The sequence below is a fragment of the Amborella trichopoda genome, chromosome 3, assembly GCF_054954075.1.
Source record: "Amborella trichopoda isolate Santa Cruz 75 chromosome 3, AtrichopodaSantaCruz75HAP2 v2.0, whole genome shotgun sequence".
Lineage (NCBI taxonomy): Eukaryota > Viridiplantae > Streptophyta > Magnoliopsida > Amborellales > Amborellaceae > Amborella > Amborella trichopoda.
Window position 1 is genome coordinate 4,819,426 of NC_142338.1, and position 24,461 is coordinate 4,843,886.

At 36.2% G+C, this 24,461-nt stretch overlaps 1 protein-coding gene and 1 pseudogene across 2 annotated transcripts; one reads left to right on the top strand and one right to left on the bottom strand.

The window, feature by feature from the left end:
* The first annotated feature begins 568 nt into the window (after positions 1-568).
* On the top strand, positions 569-10,577 carry LOC18439893 (putative linoleate 9S-lipoxygenase 5). Of its 2 annotated transcripts, XM_011627152.3 has the most exons (9): positions 569-787; positions 2,709-2,998; positions 3,151-3,388; positions 4,004-4,342; positions 4,556-4,641; positions 5,625-5,732; positions 6,702-7,006; positions 7,772-8,035; positions 9,612-10,577. In XM_011627152.3, exons 1-9 carry the CDS (start codon positions 574-576, stop codon positions 10,378-10,380), a joined length of 2,613 nt encoding a protein of 870 aa, XP_011625454.2. In that variant the 5' UTR covers positions 569-573; the 3' UTR covers positions 10,381-10,577. The 2 variants fall into 2 exon arrangements, with proteins under 2 accessions (XP_011625454.2, XP_088719122.1); XM_088862996.1 differs by lacking the exons at positions 4,004-4,342; positions 4,556-4,641.
* A 4,711-nt stretch (positions 10,578-15,288) lies between these two features.
* Positions 15,289-17,666, bottom strand: LOC18439895 (cytochrome P450 93A2 pseudogene; annotated as a pseudogene).
* Positions 17,667-24,461: the final 6,795 nt, after the last annotated feature.

A 24,461-nucleotide genomic window follows, 5' to 3' on the forward strand; every position in this document is an offset into this window, starting at 1 on the left:
GGGTATATATAATGCGTCAGTAATAACGTAAGTGGAAAAAACCTTTGGACAACGAGTTGATTGGAGACTTCAATTCATATAAGTAACTTGTAATAGTTATGAATGTGAAATAGGTTTAGTATATTGGAAAAAACGAACACTACCATAGTAGCAACTGGAAATAATGTTTTCATAAAGACTGAAGGGAATTGAATAAACACATTTTTCTTTTTCTTTTCTTTTTTCCCTGTTTTTTGGGGGGTGGGTTAAAAAGGATCGGATAAACACTAAAATAAACACTAAACACAAATTAACACTCAAGACATGCGGGCTTTTCACGAAACTTGATCCCCTATGAATATAACGTTTTGAAACGTTCAAACCCTATGAATATTGACTCCCCATTGTAATTTGCCTATAAATTCAAACCCAACCCTTAACTGCTTCTTGTGCTCGAAGTTTCATAACTCTTAGACCTGCACACAATTAATTCTCTCTCTTTCTTTCTCTAGGCTCCACAGTTAAATCCACAATAAAGCTCCTCCTCTCTCTCTCTCTCTCTCTCTCTGTGTGGTTCTTTTAGAGAGATTGAAGATGCATGATTTGTTGAAGTGCCTCTTGGGCATATGCCAAGCTAAAGCTCCAATAGAGACCTCATCAACAACGATGATTGAAGGGTGGTTAGTGCTTAAGAAGAAAAATGTTTTGGATTTTAACGATTTCCACCTCTCCTTTCTTGATAACTTGGACGAATTCTTGGGCAAAAGGGTCTCCCTGCAACTTGTTAGCGCCACACACGCTGATCCAGGTACTAATCACAATCTCAATCTCTCTCTCACCAAAAGATATTGTACTCTCTTGGGAGTATATTCTGTCTATTTACTCCCCTCGGTAAGATCCCATGTGGATTTGATTTTTAGGACCCTACACATAGATTGACTTCCATAAAAAGAAAATCCTGGACTTCCATAAACAGAAAATCCTAGTTGAACCTTCTAAGCACTTTGAAAAAGAATAATGTCTCAATATTACATATAAATTGTCTAATTTTTAGAGGGTGAGATTTAAGTATAAAAAAACTCAAATTTCAATTTTTTTTTTATTTTGAGAATAATCATCTAGTGAATCTTATGTGGTTGCCAAATTTCAGCTCAAAAAAAATCTGTCAAGTAGGTCTTTTGACCGAGGGAGTAGAAGTAAACTATACTCATTCCTATAAAGTATAAACCTGCCACTCAACTGGCTCTCTTCGAGAGTGACCCAACTGCAAAACCTACCACTATTTAGGGGTGGGAGTGGGTTGGGCGGTCAATCCCAACCTAGACTTGACCCGACCTGGTCTAAGTTAGACATGGATCCGACTTAGACCAGGTTCCGGTTCAAGTCAATTGGACCCAAACATGACTCATGGGGTTCAATTGTGCCTAGATCTATAAATGAAAGTATATAAAATGTAAATATATAAAAAATAATTTTTATATGTTATATAACAATTGTTTTATATATTTCGTACTACATAATTTATATTATTTATATGCAGTTTATAACAATATATTCGTGTTGGGCTGGCCTCGACCCAAACCCAATATGATTCATGGTCGACCAGGTCACCTGAAGCACAACTTATTTTGCATAACTCTCTCTCTTTCTCTCTTATTTATGCTTTAACTCTCCAAAAAAATAAAAGAACAAAAAAAAAAAAAAGAACAAAAAAAAGAAAGAGGGAGACCTTCTCCTTAAAAAAAACAAAAGAACAAAAAAAAAAAAAAAAAAAAGAACAAAAAAAAAGAAGAGGGAGACCTTCTCCTTAAAAATCCCTTTTACTCTTTTAGCTACAAGAAATTATATAATAGTACACTATATTCAAATTGGGGAATGAATTCATGTAACGGTTTTATAATGGTATAATACAACCACATCTTTAGAATACTATGTTTTTGCCATTTGTATGACCCCAAATTGTGTTCACACATTCTTTTCATCCTCATCATCAATCTCACCAAAATAAAATTCAATTTGCACCCTAGACATGGTCAAAATTAGTACCCTCCAGCAATGAATCTCGACTGTCCATTTGGTGAAATTCATGATCTACTCCTTGACAAATTCTAAATCACTTTTTTCTTTTTTAGCATTGTCAATCTAATGATGATAACACTACATAAAATTTTGGGAATAAAAAAAATCCCTATAAGGCCTATATATCTAACCATCTCACTAAAATTGACTGCTTATATTAATTGGGCTAGAAAAACACTCTCTATGAAAATTTTTCAAATTTTTTTTTTTTTTTTTTTGTGATTGTTCTTTAGAGTTAAAAGAATGTACATTTAAAATTTTGTGTCAAACAAATATCTCTAACATGGTTTTTGAAGATGATTGCATTATACTACTATACAATCGTTGCATGAAATCATACCCCATTAAAACTATGTCATAGAGTTTATAAAAATATAATATACAATACTATTATAATAAAAAATAGTACATCTAAAATATTGGGGCAGGGTAAGGTCATGTCATGTCGGTCAACCTAGACTTGGACCTGACAAGACCCGACCCAACCTGACTTGTTGTTAGGTCCCTACTTCAGGTCCAAAAATAGGACCTAGACCTAGATTCAAGTTAGGGTCGTCCATTTTATGAGTCGACCAGACCCACCCCGACCACCACCCTCCTCTCCTCTAAAAAACATGAATAAGTGTTTTGAAATGTATATTTGATTTCAGAGAGGGGATTGAAAGGAAAGCTGGGGAAAGCCGCATACCTGGAGGAATGGAGCAAGAAACACGATGGGCTTGCTGTTGGGGAAGCCCAATTTATTGTCAATTTCGAGTGGGATGAGAGCTTTGGCATTCCTGGTGGCTTTATAATAAGGAACGAGCATCATGCCGAGTTCTATCTCAAGGCTCTCACCCTACACCATGTTCCTGGGAAGGGCAGGGTTCACTTTGTCTGCAACTCTTGGGTTTACCCCGCCAAGAAATACAATTCGGATCGCGTCTTCTTCTCCAATGAGGTAGGCTGAGAGAGAGAGAGAGAGAGAGAGAGAGAGAGAGAGAGAGAGAGAGAGAGAGAGAGAGAGAGAGAGAGAGAGAGAGAGAGAGAGAGAGAGAGAGAGAGAGAGAGAGAGAGGTTTTGACAGTGGGTTTTTATTTGATTTTTCTGTAGAGTTATCTGCCTAGTGAGACACCATTAGCATTGAAGAAGCTGAGAGAAGAAGAACTGTTGAACTTGAGGGGAAATGGAGTTGGAGAGCTTAAAGAGTGGGATCGAGTTTATGATTATGCTTATTACAATGATCTTGGTAATCCAGATGATCCTGATCTTGCTCGTCCTATTCTTGGAGGCTCCAAAGAGTTCCCCTACCCTCGCAGAGGAAGAACAGGAAGACCACCCACAAAAACAGGTGAATTACACCATTTACTCCATACCATCTATTTATTCCCTCGAGCAAACTATATACTAGGATACTTTTTATTTCTCAAATTTGGTATATAATATCTACAACACATAGATTAATCTCACCAAAATAAATTTCGTAAACAAAATCTCTATGTACTAAAAAAACTAATGCCTAAATATTGAAAAAAACTGCCCCGTTTATGAACGGCTAGATTTAAAAATACAAATTCTTTCTTTCAAAAATAATCAACAAATAGTTGTTATATGGTTTGCAAAATTTTAGAATAATAGTTAGGAGTTTCGACTGAGGGAGCAGTTTCACAATGTGTGTAATATCTATAAAAAATTTGAAAACATGTGTGGTTTCCCTACCGTCCGGTATTGTTATTGTTGGAAGGGTGGGCACTTGTGAAAAAAAAAAAAAGGGCCACCGACTGGGGTGGTGCTCGTCGTAATTTTTCCCATATCGGATTAAAGGGTAGAAATAGTGCCCCTATGTAATTTTCTCATGCATTTGAGTAGTAGCCTAATAAAATAAGCAAAAACTGAATCGAAATGAACAGAGAAAAAAAATCTCACATTTGTTATGATTTATGAAACTGTTTTTTTATTTTCCCAGATCCCAAGTTTGAGAGAAGACTGCCATTGCTAAGTCTTGACATTTATGTCCCAAGAGACGAGAGGTTTGGGCACCTTAAGATGTCTGATTTCTTGGCCTATGCTTTGAAATCAATTAATCAATTCTTGTTGCCCGAGATAAAGGCCTTATTTGGCAAAACACCAGATGAGTTTGATAGCTTCGAAGATGTGATGAAGATGTATGGGGGTGGGATCAAGTTGCCTGAGAATGAAGCCCTTGACACATTAAAGGGACTCATCCCTTTCGAAATGATCAAAGAACTTCTTAGAACTGATGGAGAGAGATTCCTCAAATTCCCATTGCCTCAAGTCATCCAAGGTAAAACTGAAGAAACAAGAGAGAGAGAAAGAGAAAGAAGAAGAAGTGAGAGTCCTTAACTAGGACGCATGCTGTTAGAGAGAGTCCTTAACTAGGACACATGTTGTTAGAGAGAGAGAGAGAAAGAATCCTAAACTAGGACACATCTTGTTAGGGAGAGAGAGAGAGAGTCCTTAACTTTAACTCATGTTGTTTAATGGTGTTTGGAAATAGAGGATATGATGGCTTGGAGGAGTGATGAGGAATTCGCCAGGGAGATGTTGGCCGGTGTAAATCCTGTTGTGATCCGAAGCCTAAAAGTAAGTAATAACTGATAAGCGCATAAATTATGCTGCTGCAAGAGCGTTCTGTGCATCTACTCGCTCACCCAAAATACCTATTTAGGAGGATTTTTCCGGTCTTTCATTTTGCGAACTATGTAAGAATTACTGGATGCTTATTTCTAAAAGAAATTTTGAACACTGAGTTTTGCAACACTTAGATCTTGCCCTTCAAAAATTTGACCGCTTGTATTTCATCTTGATGCATTAGCTTTTCTCGTACATAAAGTGTTCATTTTGGAACTTTTTTTTAATTAAGATTAGTCTATGGGTTGTAGAGATTACATCCTTCAATTTGAGATCTAAAAAGTTATCGCTAGTATGTGTTTCGCTTGAGGGAGTAAATAGATCGTATAGTCCCATTGGAGTAGGAAATCTTTAGCATAACGGATTTTGTGCCCTAACAACCACTTTTTAAGGAATAGTACACAAACAACTCTATTTACTTTTGATATAAAAAATTTACTTTTGATATAAAAAGGTTACAATCACGTCTAATTTCAAATCGGTTAATTGTGAACGTATTATTCACGAGATTTAAAGTTAAAAAATAAAATCTCAAACTTTAGTATAGACCCCAAGCTATTCAATTTGACAACTAATGGCGAGTAGCAATTATGACCTTCTTGTAGCAAAGATAAATGGTATTACAGTATGCCATTTCTATTTATAAAGTAGGAATAGCACTGAGTCTCAGCTATCGGTTTAGGTTTCCATTCACACTAACACATTGGAAAGCCATTAATTATTTCGGGTAGAATGAGAAAAACCTTAGATAAAAGGCCCATGTATCGAGGATAAACTTATCTCTCTCTCTCTACTAATATTTCATTGACCTTTTGTTTAAGGCTATCTACTCCTCCAATGAAAAATTATCTCTTTGATTAAGTTTGAGATGATGCTCTTATTGAAGTATCCTGGGTATCTTAACATGACTTTAAAGTGGAACTTTTGACGTGCAGGAATTTCCACCAAAGAGCAAATTAGATGGCTCAAAGTACGGAAACCAAGATAGTAGCATCAGGGCGCACCATATCGAAAGCAATCTACAGGGATTAACGGTGGATGAGGTACTAGAGAGATGCCACTTCATCAAGAGTATTGAACCATTATTTTTCTCACAATATCTGATTTCCAGTGGTTATCTTTTGGTTCCTAGTTCAAAATATTTTCACATTTCCACTTTTTTTTTCTTTGCATGTTCAACCAATGAAACAAAAACTACGCCAAAACCAAAAAAACGAAAAAAGAAAAAAAAGTTTATACCTAAAAAATATAGTTGGAAAGCCTTCTACTCGAACATAAGGACCTCGAGATGTATGGATATAAAAAAAAAATTTGAAATTCTTATTATAACTAGGATTGAATGCAAATTTTCAAATCATCATAAGGTTTCTGACACTAAAACTACATCTCCCGACAAAATTTAAAAGATACCTTACCTCTATAGTATAAGGATGCAACCTTTTCATAGATATAACTAATTCTTTGACTGGACAAATGAAATGTGCTATTAAAATATTTATCTTAGTTGCAACTGATTGTTTTCAAATATCCAAAGGACACCATTCACTAAAGGGTGTGGTTTGTATAATAAGGCCGACGCCCTAAATAATCAAAGTAAGAAGCACCTCAAAATATTACCAAAATATGTTATTTTAATATCAGAAAACTTTAAGAGGACTCAAAAATTTATTTTCATCTCTAAGTATAAAATCTAAATATTCAAAAGTAGTGTAGATGGAGCAGATCTATGAACATTTAAAGAACTTAAAAATTGATGGCCTAGATAATACATTACAAAATGCACTATTTCCAAAACTTGAAATCTATTTTTTCACATGTACATAAATCTTGAGGTTGAAATGATCAAATTGAAGGTTTTTCAACATTGAAACAACCCTCTTCTTGTGAATTTTTAAGGTGCGCCTTAATTTGATTGTTTAAGGCCTCACCCTCGTATAAATTTTTTCCTTTACTAAAATATGAGTATAATTACTATATTCTTTAGGTTTGACTGTGTTGTGATTTGGACACAGGCATTGAAGAAGAATAAATTGTTTATCTTAGATCACCATGACACCTTCATGCCTTACCTAAACCGCATCAACTCCACAACAACCAAGACATATGCTTCAAGAACCCTCCTCTTTCTCCAAAATGAGGGGACCCTCATCCCCTTGGCCATTGAGCTTAGCCTTCCGCACCCTGATGGTGAAATCCATGGAGCTATCAGCAAGGTTTTCACTCCTTGTGACAGTGGTGTTGAGGCCTCTGTTTGGTTGCTTGCTAAGGCCCATGCTGCTGTTAATGATTCTGGCTTCCACCAACTCATTAGCCACTGGTATGTTATCTAAATGTTTCATTTTTGCATGGCTTACCTTTTTGTGCCATTTTTTTACAATGTGGAGTTTTGGTTAATTTTTTTGGGAGTAATTCAGTGGGAAAGATATGCCTTTATCTGTTTTTCTCAAATAGTTTAGGAGTTAGTTTTTTAAAAGTGTTGTGGGGTGGTGTCAGTGCGAATAGAGACCACAACATGGTGACTAAGGTGTAGGGGTGCTATCACCATGGCCCCGGTCCCTTTCCTAGAGTTTTGATTACTTTTGAATCATGTAAAAGAGATTATACAACAGTCTTATGGCATGGGATACTCTATTATTATGTTATTGTTAGGGATCCTTAGTACATAGATTTGAGAACCTAAGGGCATTTTGATCAATTTATGAATCATGTTGAAACAAGTTTACCATACACTATTTATATATGGATTGTGGTGCATCATGGCATGCACACCATTTATTTCCAATAGTTGATGGTCGAGCTTCAGGACATAACTATAAAAGAGACTGTATACTATGAGACTATTTACCATTGTTACAATGCTGGTAAAAAAAACTCATAACTATTAGATTTCAAATTCAGTAGTTTAGGATGTGCCACAAAATTTGAGAAATATTTTTTTAAACTTTAAATCTATTCAATAACACACTATTTAAAATGTGATGAACAAAAGTGATTGTGACCTTCTTGTATTAAAAATAAATAGCTCCTCTTTATACTTTTTTTTTACGGGAAATGACAAATATAAATGGGCTTTGTTGGGCAGGTTAAACACGCATGCAGTGATAGAGCCATTTGTGATAGCAAGCAACAGGCAGCTAAGTGTGCTCCATCCCATCCATAAGCTTTTGCACCCACATTTTAGAGACACAATGAACATCAACGCTTTGGCGAGGCAAACACTGATCAACGCTGGAGGAATTTTGGAGATGACTGTCTTTCCGGGCAAATACGCCATGGAAATGTCTGCCGTGGTCTATAAGAATTGGGACCTCACCAGACAAGGACTCCCGGCGGATCTCTTAGACAGGTAAAACCTATCACCCTTCTCTATTGTTTTCAGGAGAGAGAGAGAGATTTAGTGTTTTACATTTTTCTACTTGTTTTGAAGCCTAGAGAGAGATATTTATTAATGTTTATTTTTTAAGCAAATTACACGCGAGGGTCTATTATCATTTGTTGTCTAATATGACCAATATTACTAGCATCTCTACACCCACGGCCTTTTTTTTTTTTTTTTTAAATTAAGTTGCTACATCTGACAATGAAAACACCAGGCATGAGGCTATTCTTTCTGTTCTAAAAAAACTTCTCTCTAAAAACCTTATTTCAAATATCTGCAAATCTGTCTCTTTATACCCCATTTCAAGATTATGTTTCTCTCACTACCCCATTTCAAGATTCCGTTGTTCTCTCTGCTCTATTACACAATACAAAAACTCTCTATTGTTTTCAGAGACAGAGAGAGATTTATTGTTTACTTTTTTTTTTACTTGTTTTGAAGCTTAGAGAGAGAGAGATTGATTAATGTTTATTTTTTAAGAAAATTACATGCAAGGGTCTATTACCATTTGTTGTCTAATATGACCAATATTACTAACATCTCCACTCCCACAGCCCTTTTTTTTTTTTTTTTTTAAATTAAGTTGCCCCCTATCTGACAATGAAAACACTAGGCATGAGGCTATTCTTTCTGTTCCAAAAAACTTCTCTCTGAAAACCTTATTTCAAATATCTGCAAATCTCTCTTTATACCGCATTTCAAGATTATGTTACTCTCACAACCCCATTTCAAGATTCCGTTGCTCTCTCTGCTCTATTACACAATACAAAAACTCTCTCTATTGTTTTCAGAGACAGAGAGAGATTTATTGTTTACTTTTTCTTTTACTTGTTTTGAAGCCTAGAGAGAAAGATTTATTAATGTTTATTTTTTCTACTTGTTTTTGAAGTCTAGAGAGTTAGAGATCCTCAATGTTTACTTTTTGCTACTAGAGAGAGAGAGAGAGAGAGAGAGAGAGAGAGAGAGAGAGAGAGAGAGAGAGAGAGAGGGCGAATGTGTGTGTTTTAATGTTTGCATGTTCCTAGTTGTTTTGAATTCTTGTGTCGAGTGGCAAGTTTCTCTCTTTTAGGAGAGTGGGGGAGGTGTTTGCTTTTCTGGTGTTTAGTTTTCCTTACATGGGGAGCAAAACTATCTATTTACTCCCTTGAGAATTTTATAGAGATGAGACTTCGCAATGCGCTTTAAAAAATTACCAATGAGTACTGGATGAAAGAAAAAACAATTAAATTCTTAAAATCTTTAGATCTAATTGTTAAACAGTCACTGGGACCTTTTTTTTTTATTTTTTCCACGCTTATATAACAGGTATAGGTATAATTTTTTTTGGTGGTCTCTACTTTGAGGACATAACATCACATGTTCTGGTTTTCAAAGTACCCCTCGATGAATTTTCTGTTCTATATAAAACAGTGAATATAAGAAATGAGATTGTATACAATGAGATCATTTACTCCATTGACCCCTAATGGGAGGTCACAATTACTTATAATCATCCAATCCGATGTGAAATGCGTTTGTGTTTGTGTTTCTCCTCGTATCTTAGAGGGATGGCCGTGGTCGACGAGAAAAAGCCCTACAAGCTCCGCCTCCTCATCGAGGACTACCCTTACGCAGTCGATGGCCTCGAGATATGGGACGCCATCTCCACCTGGGTCCAGGAATACTGCGCCATTTACTACCCATCAGACACTGTTGTCGCCTCAGACACTGAGCTCCAGGCCTGGTGGACCGAGGTGCGCAATGTAGGCCACGGCGACAAGCGAAAAGAGCCATGGTGGCCCGAAATGAGAACCATTCATGAACTCACTGACACCATAACCACCATGATCTGGGTTGCCTCTGCTCTTCATGCTGCGGTAAATTATGGTCAATATCCCTATGCAGGATACATGCCCAACCGCCCCACCATAAGCCGACGCTTCATGCCTGAACCAGGGACTGCGGACTACGAGAAACTCGAGTCGGACCCTGATGGGTACTTTTTGAGTACCGTTACAAACCAGCGGCTAACACTTCTGGGAGTTTCCTTGATCGAGATACTGTCAAGGCATTCGTCCGATGAGCTGTACTTGGGCCAGAGGGAGTCTCCCGAATGGTCGGCAAATGAGCAGGCGCTGGCCGCCTTCGAGAGGTTCGGGAAGAGGCTGGAGGAGATCGAGCGGCTGATCACGACAAGGAACGCAGATCACCGGCTGAGGAACCGGTTAGGGTCCGTCAGGGTGCCCTATACACTCCTCTACCCCAGTACGTCTGATATCGGCACCCTCGGGGGGCTCACCGGAAGAGGCATACCCAACAGTATCTCCATTTAGGACCACAAACAAACACACACACTCTCTCTTTTCCTCATACGACGTCTCTTAACTTCATCCCTTTGCCAATACTCCTTGAATCCTATTCTTATCTATTTGTTTATTTTATTTGGGCATCTAAAGGGTTGTGTTATGTAAAGTTGTAAACCTTTTGAATGATCTTTTATTTAATGATTGATTGTTGCGTGTTTGGAAAACGTTTCCCTTCGCATGTCATTTATTTCATTTTGGAAAAATTACAAATGGAGACCTTTTGCATTTAATAAAACTCAACGAAGAATCGGGATTCATGTTGCCGACCCAATTAATTGAAAAAAAAAATGAAAATGACAATAATGACATATGAACAGCTATTCAATACATATGGGGAAATTTTTGTTGAAAATAACACTTCCTAAAATATTACAAAATGTCTAAGAAATATAATTTGTGTATTATCATGATTCTTAAAAGTATTTATCATATTTTGGGATAATTTTATTAAGGAAATTATAAATGTTTCTCATGCACCCGTGTTTTTCATCTCTTGAAATTTCATCTCATTTGATCATGGATTGAGTAATATGGAGCAAAACGTGTCCGTAGGACATCTTGGATCTTGCCGTCTTTTTGGCATGCCAATAGTGCATAACACTGTAAATGAATATTATGGTCGCCACCAGTGTTCCTTCAAAGATCCTTTTGAAGAAGGTATCAAACGGCATTGAATTATGTGAAAGTTGGGGCATAAGCCTTTTAGGGGCAGATTCATCATCTCACCATATTTTAATCTCATTAGATTGTTGAGTTTATATGACCTTTAAAGGCCTTATGAGTGTGTAATGCAAAACATTTACTATAGTGGAACATAAACTCAGTGGGAGTGTAATCCCTCGAAAACCATACTAAGCAAATGATATTTGCAGATAACGGACTGTGCTTGACGATCTAGGCCAGTCGATTGGAAAACCTAAGGTACCTAAGCATAAAAATAAACCGAGAAGGGTTTTTAGGTTAGTCCTTGATGAGGTCGGAGCTTATGCCTAGATGAGTGAGCCGAAGGACTGTGTGACCCTTGTGTTTGATGGTAGGCCTACAGAGACGGGGGCCAAAACCTCATCCTTGTTCCATCACACGGCATGCATATAGATAGATCATTCGGGAAAACTAGATATCCACCTTTAAGTAAAACATATGCATGTCTGAGAGAAACCCCTATAAGCCATAGAGCTGTAGTCGCATTAGGTCGTGATGACATTAATTTGTCTCTAGGAAAGGACCTGTAATCCACAGACTGGGATTGCGACTCCTTAGCTCATTGACCAAACTTTGGTGACCCGCTAATGAGCCCCTGCTTGGACTGTGGGTCATGAAAAATACTGGGTCTGTTTGATAAAGCAAGTGTGGTCTGTAGTTAACAGTTGACGGTGGAGTACCCCGTGATCGTTGATTGAAATCCTGAACCATATAGCTCCACTTCCCATCATAATAATTTAATTGTGTTGATTTTATTATTAAATTGTTTTAGATTTATTATTTGAATTTTTGTAATTCATTTGATATTTTATTTCTTATTTTGGACTTTTAAAAATGAAGATATTAATTTACAACTGTATAATGTTTTAAAATTTATTTTGTTCAAATTTTAAAATATTTATTAAAAAATAATACATGAGAGGCCCATAGTGCACATGGGCCTATCATGGAGGTATTAGGTGGGCCCCACATGCCATATATGGGTGACACGCCCCACCCTTGGAGCATGTGGTCAAACATTGATTAGGAAATATTGACCATATCTTATCTTGATTATTGAAGGAATATCTTGACTTAATATTATTGAAATATTTTTATAGAAAATATGAGATGGAATATGCAATTTATGGTATGCACTATATCTTTAATGGATTTAATTTATTTAAATATATTGATGGGAAAATGGTATAAGAAAATGGAGATAATGGTTCATGCACTTTCCATAATGTTGATGACCCATCTATGGAATGGATGGCTCAGATCTCTCACTCCACAAGTCACTTTGATCAACGGTCCATATTCAATCTCAAGAAAGAGGCAAACTATGAGAAACCCTAAAGAAACCCTAGACCTAAATTTCACTATAAATAGGGGTCTTCTCCCCCATCTCAACACACATCTCTCTCTCCCATAATCTCTCTCTCTCTTCCCTAGGGGCCACACCCCTCTCTCTACTCTCTCTCTCTCTCTCTCTCCTAAAAGGACCCTAGGGGACTCTTCCTCTCTCAAGATCTAATCTAAGGGTTGGGAAAATTAAGGTTTGAGCTTTATTATTTTGGAGTTAGGGTTTTGTAGAGATTTAAGGGTTGTTACCTAGTTTAGCCGAAATTAGCTTTCCCGGTTCGAGATTGAAGCTGGATCGTTGATCCTGCGCTATTGGATGTGGTGACTCGGTGTGGGGTGTAAAAAGCCCGATTGAAGTAATCTTCGACATATTTTTTTTTAATTGTTTGTTCTTTTATTTTATATTCTCAAGCACAATATTAGGTTGTATGAATGGCATCAAGTAGTTGAGATTTATTTTATTGATGTGTTATTTATTTTTGGAATTTCTATTCTTTATAATAAGACCACATGTGAGTGATCTTGTTGCTAAAATTATAAGGAGTGATTATTATTAAAAAAAAAAATTATATTTCTCCGACATAAAATTACTTAGGTCTTTCTTTCACAAATGTATTTGATGGGGGTTGCTTTGTATTCAACTTGCTTTTTGGCCATGAATGGTGCATTGTTCGTGGTCTCCAACTTTGATATCCCATTTCTGAGAAACCGATGATTTTTAGAGTATCTTGAAGATCTCTTCAATTAAACTTTGACCCATTTTGATGACCTTATGAGCCTTTTTGGTTAGGATTTGACCCATCTTCCTTAATGACCGTCCATGTGATAGTTTCAAACCCATGATTTTAACCAGGAGGTCATGTTCCACATTTTAAGGTTTTGGCAGGTGAAATGAGGTCCCAATGTTCGCCCCTAGGTTTCAAGCCCACGTTATCGGAATTGGATGGTCATAGTAGAGTCCAATCCCTTCCTCCACATCTGAGGAGACTGGTTTGATGCCATGTTGTATGATTTGAGACTGAAATACACCTAAACGGTTTCAAAATAGTATACCAATTCTTTTATACTCTCAGTTTTTAATTTATAACTTTTTGTGCTCTAGAAAAATGTCTATTTCTCATTATTATTACAATTTTTCAAATTTTTTGTGAAGTATTAGATTGTCTTTATGTCACATTGTTTCTTTTTAACAATTTATAATTCTATGTACAAAATTTTATGCTTTAAGAGTGAGATAGTTCTCTAGGAAAAGTTTATATAAGGTGTCAACCTTATACTGTATAAACAAAATGCACCAAAAACTTTGAGATTTGTAGACATGGAAAAAAAAAAAGGGATTTATATTCTTAAAAATTGTTCATCTTCTAACACATTATCTGAAACGTCCATTTTCAAGATTTCTAAATGTTTATAGATATATTTGACCGTTATCATTTTTTAAACTTTAAATATTTTAATTATAAAAAATAAATATATTTCTATGATTATTGCACATAATACTCGAACATACGGTCGAACACCATGTACAATAAATTCCCACAATTATGGCGGGAAACAACAAGCTCCCGCAATAATTATCAAAAGTAATAGATTCCCGCAATTATTGGCATTGTTTTGAGGTCCTCATAGGAACCTCACTTGGTTCTTGCCATCTAGAAAGCAGGTTTGACAAACAAAAGAAGCTTGAGGATGTGGTACAATTATTGCGTAGGGTGGTCCCGCATGTGGTCGAAGATTTCTCTCCACTCAACGTACAATACAAAGTCTTGACCACATTGAAGTCGTGATGCATATAAACTTTTGGTTGATTTAATTAGAAATGATGGATTGGACGCATTCAAATGGATAAAGACAGCATATGCTACAGTTTCATGTAATACTCGTGCTTCAAATCTAACCAAGGGGGACCCCTTTTGACATCCAAAATCCATTGTATATCAAAGACCAAAAGCCCTTCCCAGCTTGCAAATAAAGTAAAGTGTATATATTTTTATCATGCGTATAACAAAGACAATGTATGCATAAAATAAAATAAATAAATAAATAAATGTAGAGAATTTATATATGCCACTCTCTCCCAGGCATCCAAACGGAATGGATAATTGAGATAGCTTGAATATAATATCACAAGTGAGCGACTGACCGTTTAATCTAGATCTGACATTTCAGAATATTTTATTCTTAACTCTTTTTACAAATTATATGAACGTGATATTTTTTTTTGAGTTGTCTGTTCAATGGGGCACCACTAAAAATCATCATCATCAATATAGCTTTTTACCAACTAATTAAGATCGGCTACACAAAAATAAATATGAAAAATCAAAAAATAAAATGATATTTGGGATATTTTGGTGCGAGCTTAAGAGAGGATTGGATGTCCAAATTGGTTTCAATAACATTTCTAAAAAACAATTAAAAATAAAAATAGTATTTTCACGTGATATTGTGATTGGGACCATCTTAGCGGTCTTTTTAAATCGAATGGTTGAGGCTGGGGTGGCACATATGAATTTTCTAATCCAAGTGGTGTATATAGAAAGCTTTCCCATACATAAAAAGAAATATTCATGCAACACCACCAAAGATTGCAAACATACAATCATACATTACGAAGAGCATGGACTGGTCTGAAGGGGTTACATGATATTCATACTTCATGCTCCATATGTGAAGCCAAACACAATGGACATAACAAATCAGCAACTCCTTCGATTCCAAATAAAGAAAACCAGGCATAGGGGTCACACACTAGACAAACTTCATGCTCCACTAGGGAAGGCTAAACAAAAGGCAAACACAAATTCTCGTATTCCTCTAATATTGATTCTATTGCCCCTTATTGAAAAAGGGATTGAAGATTCTAATGGGGTGGCAAATCAATGGATGTGCTCTAGGAAGAGTCAAACCTGGCCCTTCTTTCATCTCAATTCTATTACTACCTGCTTCAAGGCATATGTTACTTACACTAAAATCAAAGCAATGTATCAATGAAGCTAGGGTAGTTTGCATCACATGTAGGGCAAGAGAAGTACCAGGGCAACTCCTCAAAGGGCAAAAGTTGGAAATATTGCCCTCTAACACCCCCACTCTCTCCTATGAACCTCTCAGGCTTGAATTCAAGGGGATCTTCCCATGAGTTGGGGTCTCTCCCTATTGCCCAAACACTGACAAAAACCCTAGATTTCTTGGGTATGTGGTACCCACCTACCCTGCAATCTTGGATTGACTCCCTCACAATTAGGGGTGCAGTTGGGTGTAGCCTCAGGGTCTCTTTCACAAATGCCTGTAAATAGGGGAGACTGGGGTTATCAGATTCTTGTACAAGTCTTGTTCTTCCAACGACTGAAGATATCTCATCTCTAGCCTTCATGAGCATATCATCGTTGTTTATAAGTTCAGCCAATGCCCACTCCACTGTTATGGCTGCTGTGTCGGTCCCTGCAGTGAAAGAGAAAGTAGTGAAGGATTTCAATTTGTGATAAAAGAGATATATGAGTAACAATAAATAAAAGAGAAAAAGAACAGGCAGTCTACTAGCACAATATTGTTTATTTGATTTTGTAGGTTGGGGTGGCAATGTGCCGGGTCGGGTCCGTGTCTCGGCCTGAAATAATTTATGGGACCTGGACCCGACGCAAATAAATAAATAAATAAACATATATATATTTAGTTAAATATTATGTTAAACATATGTATGGAAAAAGTTTACATAAGGTTGCAAGCTTAAACTGTTGAAGTAAGGTGCACCTCAAAAATCCTACATTGGAAAGTGTTCCGGCATAAGAGAACCCTCCAACTGATCATCTCGACCTTGAGATGAATGGGCATGAAGAAAAAAAAACAATTCCTAGTCCAAAAAATAGTACATCTTGTAATAAGTTATCTGGACCATCTAATTTCAAGATTTTCACATGTCTCTCTTTATCTGCTCGATCTATAAAATTTTTGGAATTTTAAATTTTATAACTGAGGATCAAAGGAGATTTTGAAGCCATCATAAGATTTTTTATGCCGAAACAACATCTCTAAGTAAATTTTATAGGTGTGCCTTCTATGGTATAAGGATGCAACCTTATACAAACCTCACCCTTATTTAAATATTATAACTAAAATTAAAAAAATATATATTAAAATACAGTATATCAAATATTATTTGAATATTAACAATAGTCGGGTCTACAGGACCTGGGCCAGCAGTACAGGTCCATTGCCAACCCTATTTGTAGGTCATACACTTTGTTAAGGGGATTTCATGGACATTAAAAGTCTTGGTGCATTTACAACGACACAACATCAATTTAAGAAAGGGTGTGGTTTCTATAAGGATGCAACCTTAAACAATCCAATTAAGGCGCACCTCCAAATTTTATTAATTATGGTGTAAAAAATTATTGGATAATCTCAAAATCTATTTTCATATCTAATTATAAAATTTTAAGCTCCAAAAATGGTTAAAATCAAGTAGATCTATAAGCATATGAAAATCTTGAAAATGGATGGTCTAGATAATGTGTTGCAAGATGCACTATTTTTGGGACTCAAAATTTATTTATTTTCATACTCATACATCTCATTGTCGAGATGATCAATTAGAGGATTTTTCAATATTAAAACAACATTTTTCAATGGATTTTTGAGGTGTATATGTATTTTACATTTTAAGGTTGCAATCTTATATAAACTCTTTCCTTTGAGTCGACATGTGTCAACATACAACACCAATCTAATCCTAATGTGTTTTCATGCTAATTAGCCAACTTTTTTCGTGGGAAGTTAAGCAATAGGAATAGAACTTTGAGATTGATAGCTACCGCTAACCATTCTAACCCAACCCCGATTCCTAAATTAGCCAGCTTTGGGAACGGGACAATAAACGGAAAAAATATGGCATAAGTAATTCCTACTAATATGAAGGCTTTGATATCATCCCTTGTCAGCTTCATTTCTGCCTTATCATCTTGGGATATCTTCAAGAGAATGTCCACCAAGTCTTGAGGTCCATCCAAGTGATCATTCTTCTCTTCATGCTGCTTCAAAATCCTCTCAATCATGTAATCAAATCTCTGATGAACTTCTTTGCATCTCTTTGCTGTTCCTTGTAAATCCAAGTTCTTGCAAAAGGAAATGAATTCAGCCAAATTGAAAGTGCCAGTTAGCTCAGCCACTTCTTTAAACACATTCCTAAACTCATCTGCTTCATTCATGGTCCCTGTACACAAAGTACCCATGGTCATACGACAAATAATATTGTTAGTTCATCACTTAAATTTATATCCTTTCCCTCATCGGATTTCTTCGACAACGACTCTAAGAAGTGTTCGATCTCTTGTTTCCTTATAGATTATAATTGTTCTAACTGCTTTCCCCCGAGAAGCTCCAATGTGCAGAGTTTCTTTATATATTTCCAGTAAGGGCCATAAGGTGCGAAAGCAAAGCCGGCATGATTGTAGTCTAGGTACCCGGTGACCATAAGCTGAGGTCTCGAAGCAAAGGCGAGAGCACATGGGTCTTGAGGAACTCATGAGCCATGTTGGCTGATGAAACCACGATAGAGAGTACAGAGCCGAGGCGGACTTGCATCACCGGACCATATCGTTACGCTAGCGCTGCGAAACTTTGGTGTGCAATGGGGCCCAAGTGATGGAGGTGGCCTACAATCGGGAGGGCCATGGGACCTGGTGGGAGTTTCAGGTGCCCATTTTTTGTGTATGATACAATCAATGGACTTACCATAAGGGTTGTGATCAACAGGAGAATGGACCACCCATGGAAGGTTTGTGTGTCTACTAGGGCTACCATTTCCATTGTTTACAGATAAAGGTTTAGGGTTGTTCAATTCAATGAAAGGGGCAATGTGGAGTGACCTAAAAGTACGGTTTGTGGTGCGCAGATATAAAATTAAAGGGGTTAAAGTTTTTCTATTTTTAACATAAAATAAATATGGTGGAATTTCAAGATGCTTCACGTGCAGTTTGGTTGTTAGCAGTGTTATTTTGTTTTATTTGTTCGTTGTTTCAAAACAAATTATTTCATTGAGGGACCAATTCATTTTAGTGGTCATGTACGACCACAATGTTTTGGAAAATGCTTTTTATGTACTGATCACTTTTCACACTCAAATCAAAAGCGTGAGGTGCCCTTCATTTAATAGCCATCTTTGGGATCCTCATTATTTTTCCTCTTCACACATTATTGATGGTGTTACTCTTTACCTTGGGTTATCGAAAAAAAGGTTTATATCGGAAAAACCTTCAATTGGATTGTCCCATCCTCAAGATTTATGTATATGCCAACAAATAGATTTTAAAGTCTTGAAAATAGTGCATTTTATAATGTATTATCTAAACTTTTAATTTTTAAATTTTTCAAGTGTTATAGATCGGTTTGATTTATGCTAATTTTAAATATTTAAATATTAGAATTAAATATAAAAATAATTTTTTAAATCATTATAAGAAATTCTGATACTAAAACAACATAGTTAAACACTATTTGAAGGTGCGCCCTACTTGATTGTTAGGGCCTCAGCCTTATACAAACTACACCCTTTGGTATTTAAGCACCAGTGCGCATCTGAGTTTTTTTTTTTCTTTTTCTTTTTCTTTTTATCTTTTGAATGTACGATGCTCTGTTGAAAGGTCACTTTACTCGTCAATTTTTTTTATCTTTTGGATGTATCTTGAAGTTGTCACTTTCTCTCTCTCTCCAAAAACGAACATACTTTCTCGCACTCTCTAAAATTACTTCTTGTGCTTATTTCCAATCCGTGCATTTATGAGGCTAATACGAACTCATCAGTCGCTTGATTCTTATTTCCATTGTAAGTTGAGCATTAATGGGACATACCCTTCTATTTATAGAGGATTTTCAATATTTTGTGTTAAAATATTTTCTTAAATTATGAAAGATATTCGATATAGTGCTTTAATGCATCATTCTCAATCGAAGTTTCAATATTTACCATACCGAAAGATTTTTTATTACAGTTTTTATACAAGTATACTAAAAATGCAACTCGATAACTCAAAAAAATTTGATCTAGCTAATCCTGTGGGTGTGTTCACAGGGACCTATTGCATCTCGAATTTGTATCAGGTAGGGATGATTAATACTTCGAAGAAAGAGAGCTTCTCTCGTGCCTCCAGATCCCAGACATCCGTTGTCACTAAGTATAATCTCCAGAACCTGATCAAATTTCTACAGGAATTTGACTGGTACTAGGAGCGTAATTGCCATATATAACATCTGAAACATGTTTTAATTCCGACGGGAATTCGACTGGTACTAGGAATATTTTGGTTTTTTTTTTTTAACCCTAATCCTGAATAAGGGGAGGTGCAGCCGAATTTTTAGGAATAGGGTGATAGTGAAGATCGTAAAAACTTAAGAAGCAAGGCTTATGTAGACCTAATGTATTTTAGGACCCGACACAGCTATGCCAACCGGGCCCTAATTTTTCTATAAGCTTCTACAATAAAAATTTTCCTGCATTTATAAAATGCTCGGCCCAATTTTTAGGTTCTAGCCTCATCAGCAAGATCTCGGGCTGGGCCTAAATTTTTTATTTTATTATTATTATTATTTATGCAGGGGATAGGGGCCAGGGCCTGACGCACATACATCATTTGAGACCCGGCCAGAACCCAGCCGGTGAATAACCCTGCGTGCAGTCACCCTCTCTGACATAGCCCATGGGCGTCACACAAAGGCATGTCTTATTCATCTTGGTGATCCATTATGTCCCACCATTTTAACCATCTTGCTCAACACCTTGCACCGGGGGTTTTGCAATTGGCCTCACATGTGCATTGACTTTTGCTTCTTTAATGTTGAAGGTGCTTTTGTTGAGGATTGATGTCTTGTATTACGAGGAAATAGATCTGCCAAGGTGGAGTCAAAAGTACGACTCAGGAGGGTCGCTAAAAGCCCGAAGGGCCTACGGATATCCGTACATATATATTTCGGTAATTCGTACTATCTATCTGGAATTCGATATATATTCGTACATAGGGTATTTCGGTAATTTGTACCATCTATTTGAGACACGATATATATTGTTGAGATTTTTTTTTTTTTTTTTTTGAGGTTAAGGGAAAACGCAGATCTCTTTGTAATTAGAGAGAACAGAGATATGTGAGAAAGAGAGCTATTGTAACCCTATTCTCCATTGCCAGTAAAGAAGCTCTTATCTCCCGTGGACGTAGGCACGTTGTCAAACCACGTATATCTTTGCGTTGTGGTTGGTTTTCTATTTTTTTTCTGTTTGTTTCTTCTTTCTTGTTTTCGTGGATTGCTAGGGTTTTCTACCGCTCCCTCATATAAATTGTCTGTCTAAGGAGCTATCCAGCCGAAAAACATAACTAAATAGGGGGGTAAAACGGTTGCCACTCAAGTGGATCTCGGTGATACATAGACCACGCCGGGGTCCAAGCCCATCACACCCAAACCTAATCATCAGGGACTGGTAAAGTCTGGGTCAGATCAGTGTAGGGAAAATCAGGAGGTTCAAATTCTAATTGCCAGGTTAGATCCAATTAAATCGGAACCTGGTCGGTTCTTGTTTGGGCCGGTTTTGGTGAACCGGCCAAGTATTCAAAAAAATTCAAAAAAAAATTATATAAAATCTCCAAAAATAAGGGATTTTGTTTTAATGTTTTTCATCGTTTTTGTAAAGATAGGAAAATGTTTTGCCATTAATGCTTATTTTTACATTTTCATCAACTTTTTTTAAAATTTTAAAATATATTTTATCATTAATTTTCAACTTCATTTGGATATGTTTTGTTTAATCATGCTTTACATATACTTTTTTATATTTTATTAGATTTTTTTTGTATTTTTTAATACTTTTTTTTACCACCTAGACCTGCCTGGTTTGGCCGGTTGACCCGACCGATTTACCAGTTAGGCCGGTTGAATAGAAGATCAACCATATGAAAGAGATATGCATGTATATTACGAAATATTTCATCAAGCACAAGACTATCTTGTTACCCACAAGAAGATCACTGTATCAAAGAGAAAATTTTAGTTTTTGAGCTTAGAAAATCAACATCTTTCACCGAGTAACATACTAGCTGAAACACTTCACATAAATGATAAACACACAAGAGATTCAAAAACAGAGAATTTCACAAATTTCGACCCAATTTAATAGAAAAGAATAAAGTAAAAGGAGAAGTTGATACCAATGTATAGATTCCTAGTGACTAAATATGACAAATGATTTCAGTTTTCAGTATGATCCACACTTTTCAGCATGATTAAGACCAACAAGTGCGAAACCATGGGCATAATTAACTACAACATCCTATATGTGAATGAGGAAAATAAACTGAACTTGTGATTTCTTCAAAATTATAAGAAAACAAATGATTTCTTTAGTACATCCAGTTTGGGCCAAAAGGTGCCAAGGCGAAATATGCATGGTTGTAGTCTAGGTACATAGTCACAGTAAGTGCGGATCTCGAAGCAATGGCGAGCATGGGTCCTGAGGTACTGAGCGTCATGTTGGCTGATGAAACCACCATCAAGAGCACGGAGCCGAGGCAGACTTGCATCACTGAACCATATCGTTGCACTGGAACATCAAAGCTTTGTTGTGCAATTGGGCCAAGATAATGGAGATGGCCCATAATTGGCTGTTTTAATTGGTCTTTAGATTTACCAAATGTTCTCCTCATATTAATAAATAAGCTTGTTTTTTTTTTTTTTTTTTGACAAATCTCATAAATTTTATTAATTATACGGAAATTACAGTGAAATAATTACATGATCAATAACCAAAACAAACGATAACGAACCTGCCAACCTAGCTAGTGTGTCCGCCTCAGCATTTGCTTCCCAGTAGACATGCTAAAAGGAAACGATTTGGTTATCTACAAGTACTAAAATTTGTAACCATGTGCTGCGAAGTATCCAGGGTACTCTTCGTTCTTTGGTACACTATCTAATGACATTCAAAGAGTCCCCTTCCACTATACAACTTACCCCCGATTGTCTAAGTTTAAAGAGATGCAAACCAAGAAGGAGAGCATTAAGTTCGGCTTGATTCGTCGTAGCCACACCAATAGGACCAGCAAAGCTGAATATTGACTTCCTATACCAGTCCCTCACTATCCCTCCTATACCTGTCGGCCTTGGATTCCTAATGAACTCCCATCAAAATTTAATTTAAAGCACCCAAACTGAAGACGAGTCCACACAATTGTCGATCTCAATGGCACAACTTTCAATTAGGACAGGTTAGACAAGTTAATTATGACATCCACTTCTGAAATCCCCTTGCCTTCCTTTGTGACTTCCAACTAACACCACACAAAATGTTTAATTTTCTATAAGGCATTATCAAAAGGAAAAATAACTCCTCAAACGTTCTTCTATTCATTTCCTTCCATACTTCGCACAAGACAGCTCCCCTGACTATTTGCCAAATTACTTTCTGTAAAATTTACAATAAGAGAAATATGACGAGAGAATAAAAGAAAGATCAACAAGGTATATACGTGGTTCAACAATAGTGCCTACATCCACGGAGGGTAAATCAGTATCTCATTCATAGGGATTCCTCTTGTTTACCAAAGATTTCTAGAGTTACAACTCTTGCTTGTAGGAAACAAATCTCATTACAATTGTAATCCCACAACATAAAAAACTTAATATCTTGTAATATACAAGATAGGAAACTCAATATCCGCTTTCTATAACTGCCAACACTTCCCCTGATGTTGGTGCATAGATACCAATAGAGCCCAACTTGGATAAGATCTGATGGAAATTTGTCTTTGCAATAGCTTTGGTAAACATATCTGCAAGTTGATATTCACTTCAAACATAAAGAGTACTAATAATTTTTTATTGAACATTTTCTCTCACAAAGTGACAATCAACTTTTATGTGCTTGGTTCTTCTATGAAAAACTGGATTGGAAGCTATATGCATAGCTTTTTTATTATCACATAGTATCTCCATTAGATTGACCGTTGGGAACCACATATCTCGAAGTAGGTATTTTAGCCACATCAATTCACGTATTGTTGAAACTATAGCTCTATATTTAGCCTCTACACTGGATCGAGCAACCGTATTTTGTTTTATAATTTTCTAAGTAACTAAGTTTCCTCCGACCAATGTACAATAGCCGATAGTGGACCTCCTATCAATTGGACTACCTGCTCAATCAGAATCATAATAACCAATAATATTAGTATGACCATTTGGTTTCAACCAAACACCTCTGCTGTGTGACGACTTAAGATATCTAAAACTCATGACAATAGCCTTCATATGATATGATCTATGAGCATGCATAAATTGGATCACAAGACTAACCACATACATTATATATGGTCGTGTTACAATCAAATAAATCAATCTGCCCACAAGTATTTAAAAGTGGCCCACATCTTCAAGAGTTTTTCTATTTGTTGAATTAAATTTACAATTAAAATCAATAGGAGTGTCAACGGGTTTGACTCCCAATTTTCTAGTTTCTTCAACAGATCTAATACATATTTCCCTTTCTTGAATGTACTACTTCAATGCCGAGAAAATATCTTAGTTGACCAAGATCCTTAATGTTTAATTTAGTATTCTAAATTCATGCTACTTCTAAGTTTTTTAAAAAAGAATGACAGGATTTGATATGGGATTCTCTACAAGATACCATTTACCTTTTGTACGTGGAGGTCACAATCATTCTTGTCCTTAAATTTCAAAATGAGTGGTTATAAGAGTGTCATTGAATAAACACAAAATCCCAAAAAAAATTCTTGAACTTGATGACTCATCCAAAGCTATCCAATTTGAATGAGAATGTTTGTGACCTCTATGTACAAAAGTTAAATGGTCTCTTGATAGATAAATAATAGGAAAAAGTTTATATATGGGTGAGGCTCCAAACAATAAAATTGAGTCACACCTCAAAAATTCATTAAGATAGGTTGTTTTGATGTTGAAAAGCACTCAATTCGATCATCTCACCCTCAAGATGTATGGAC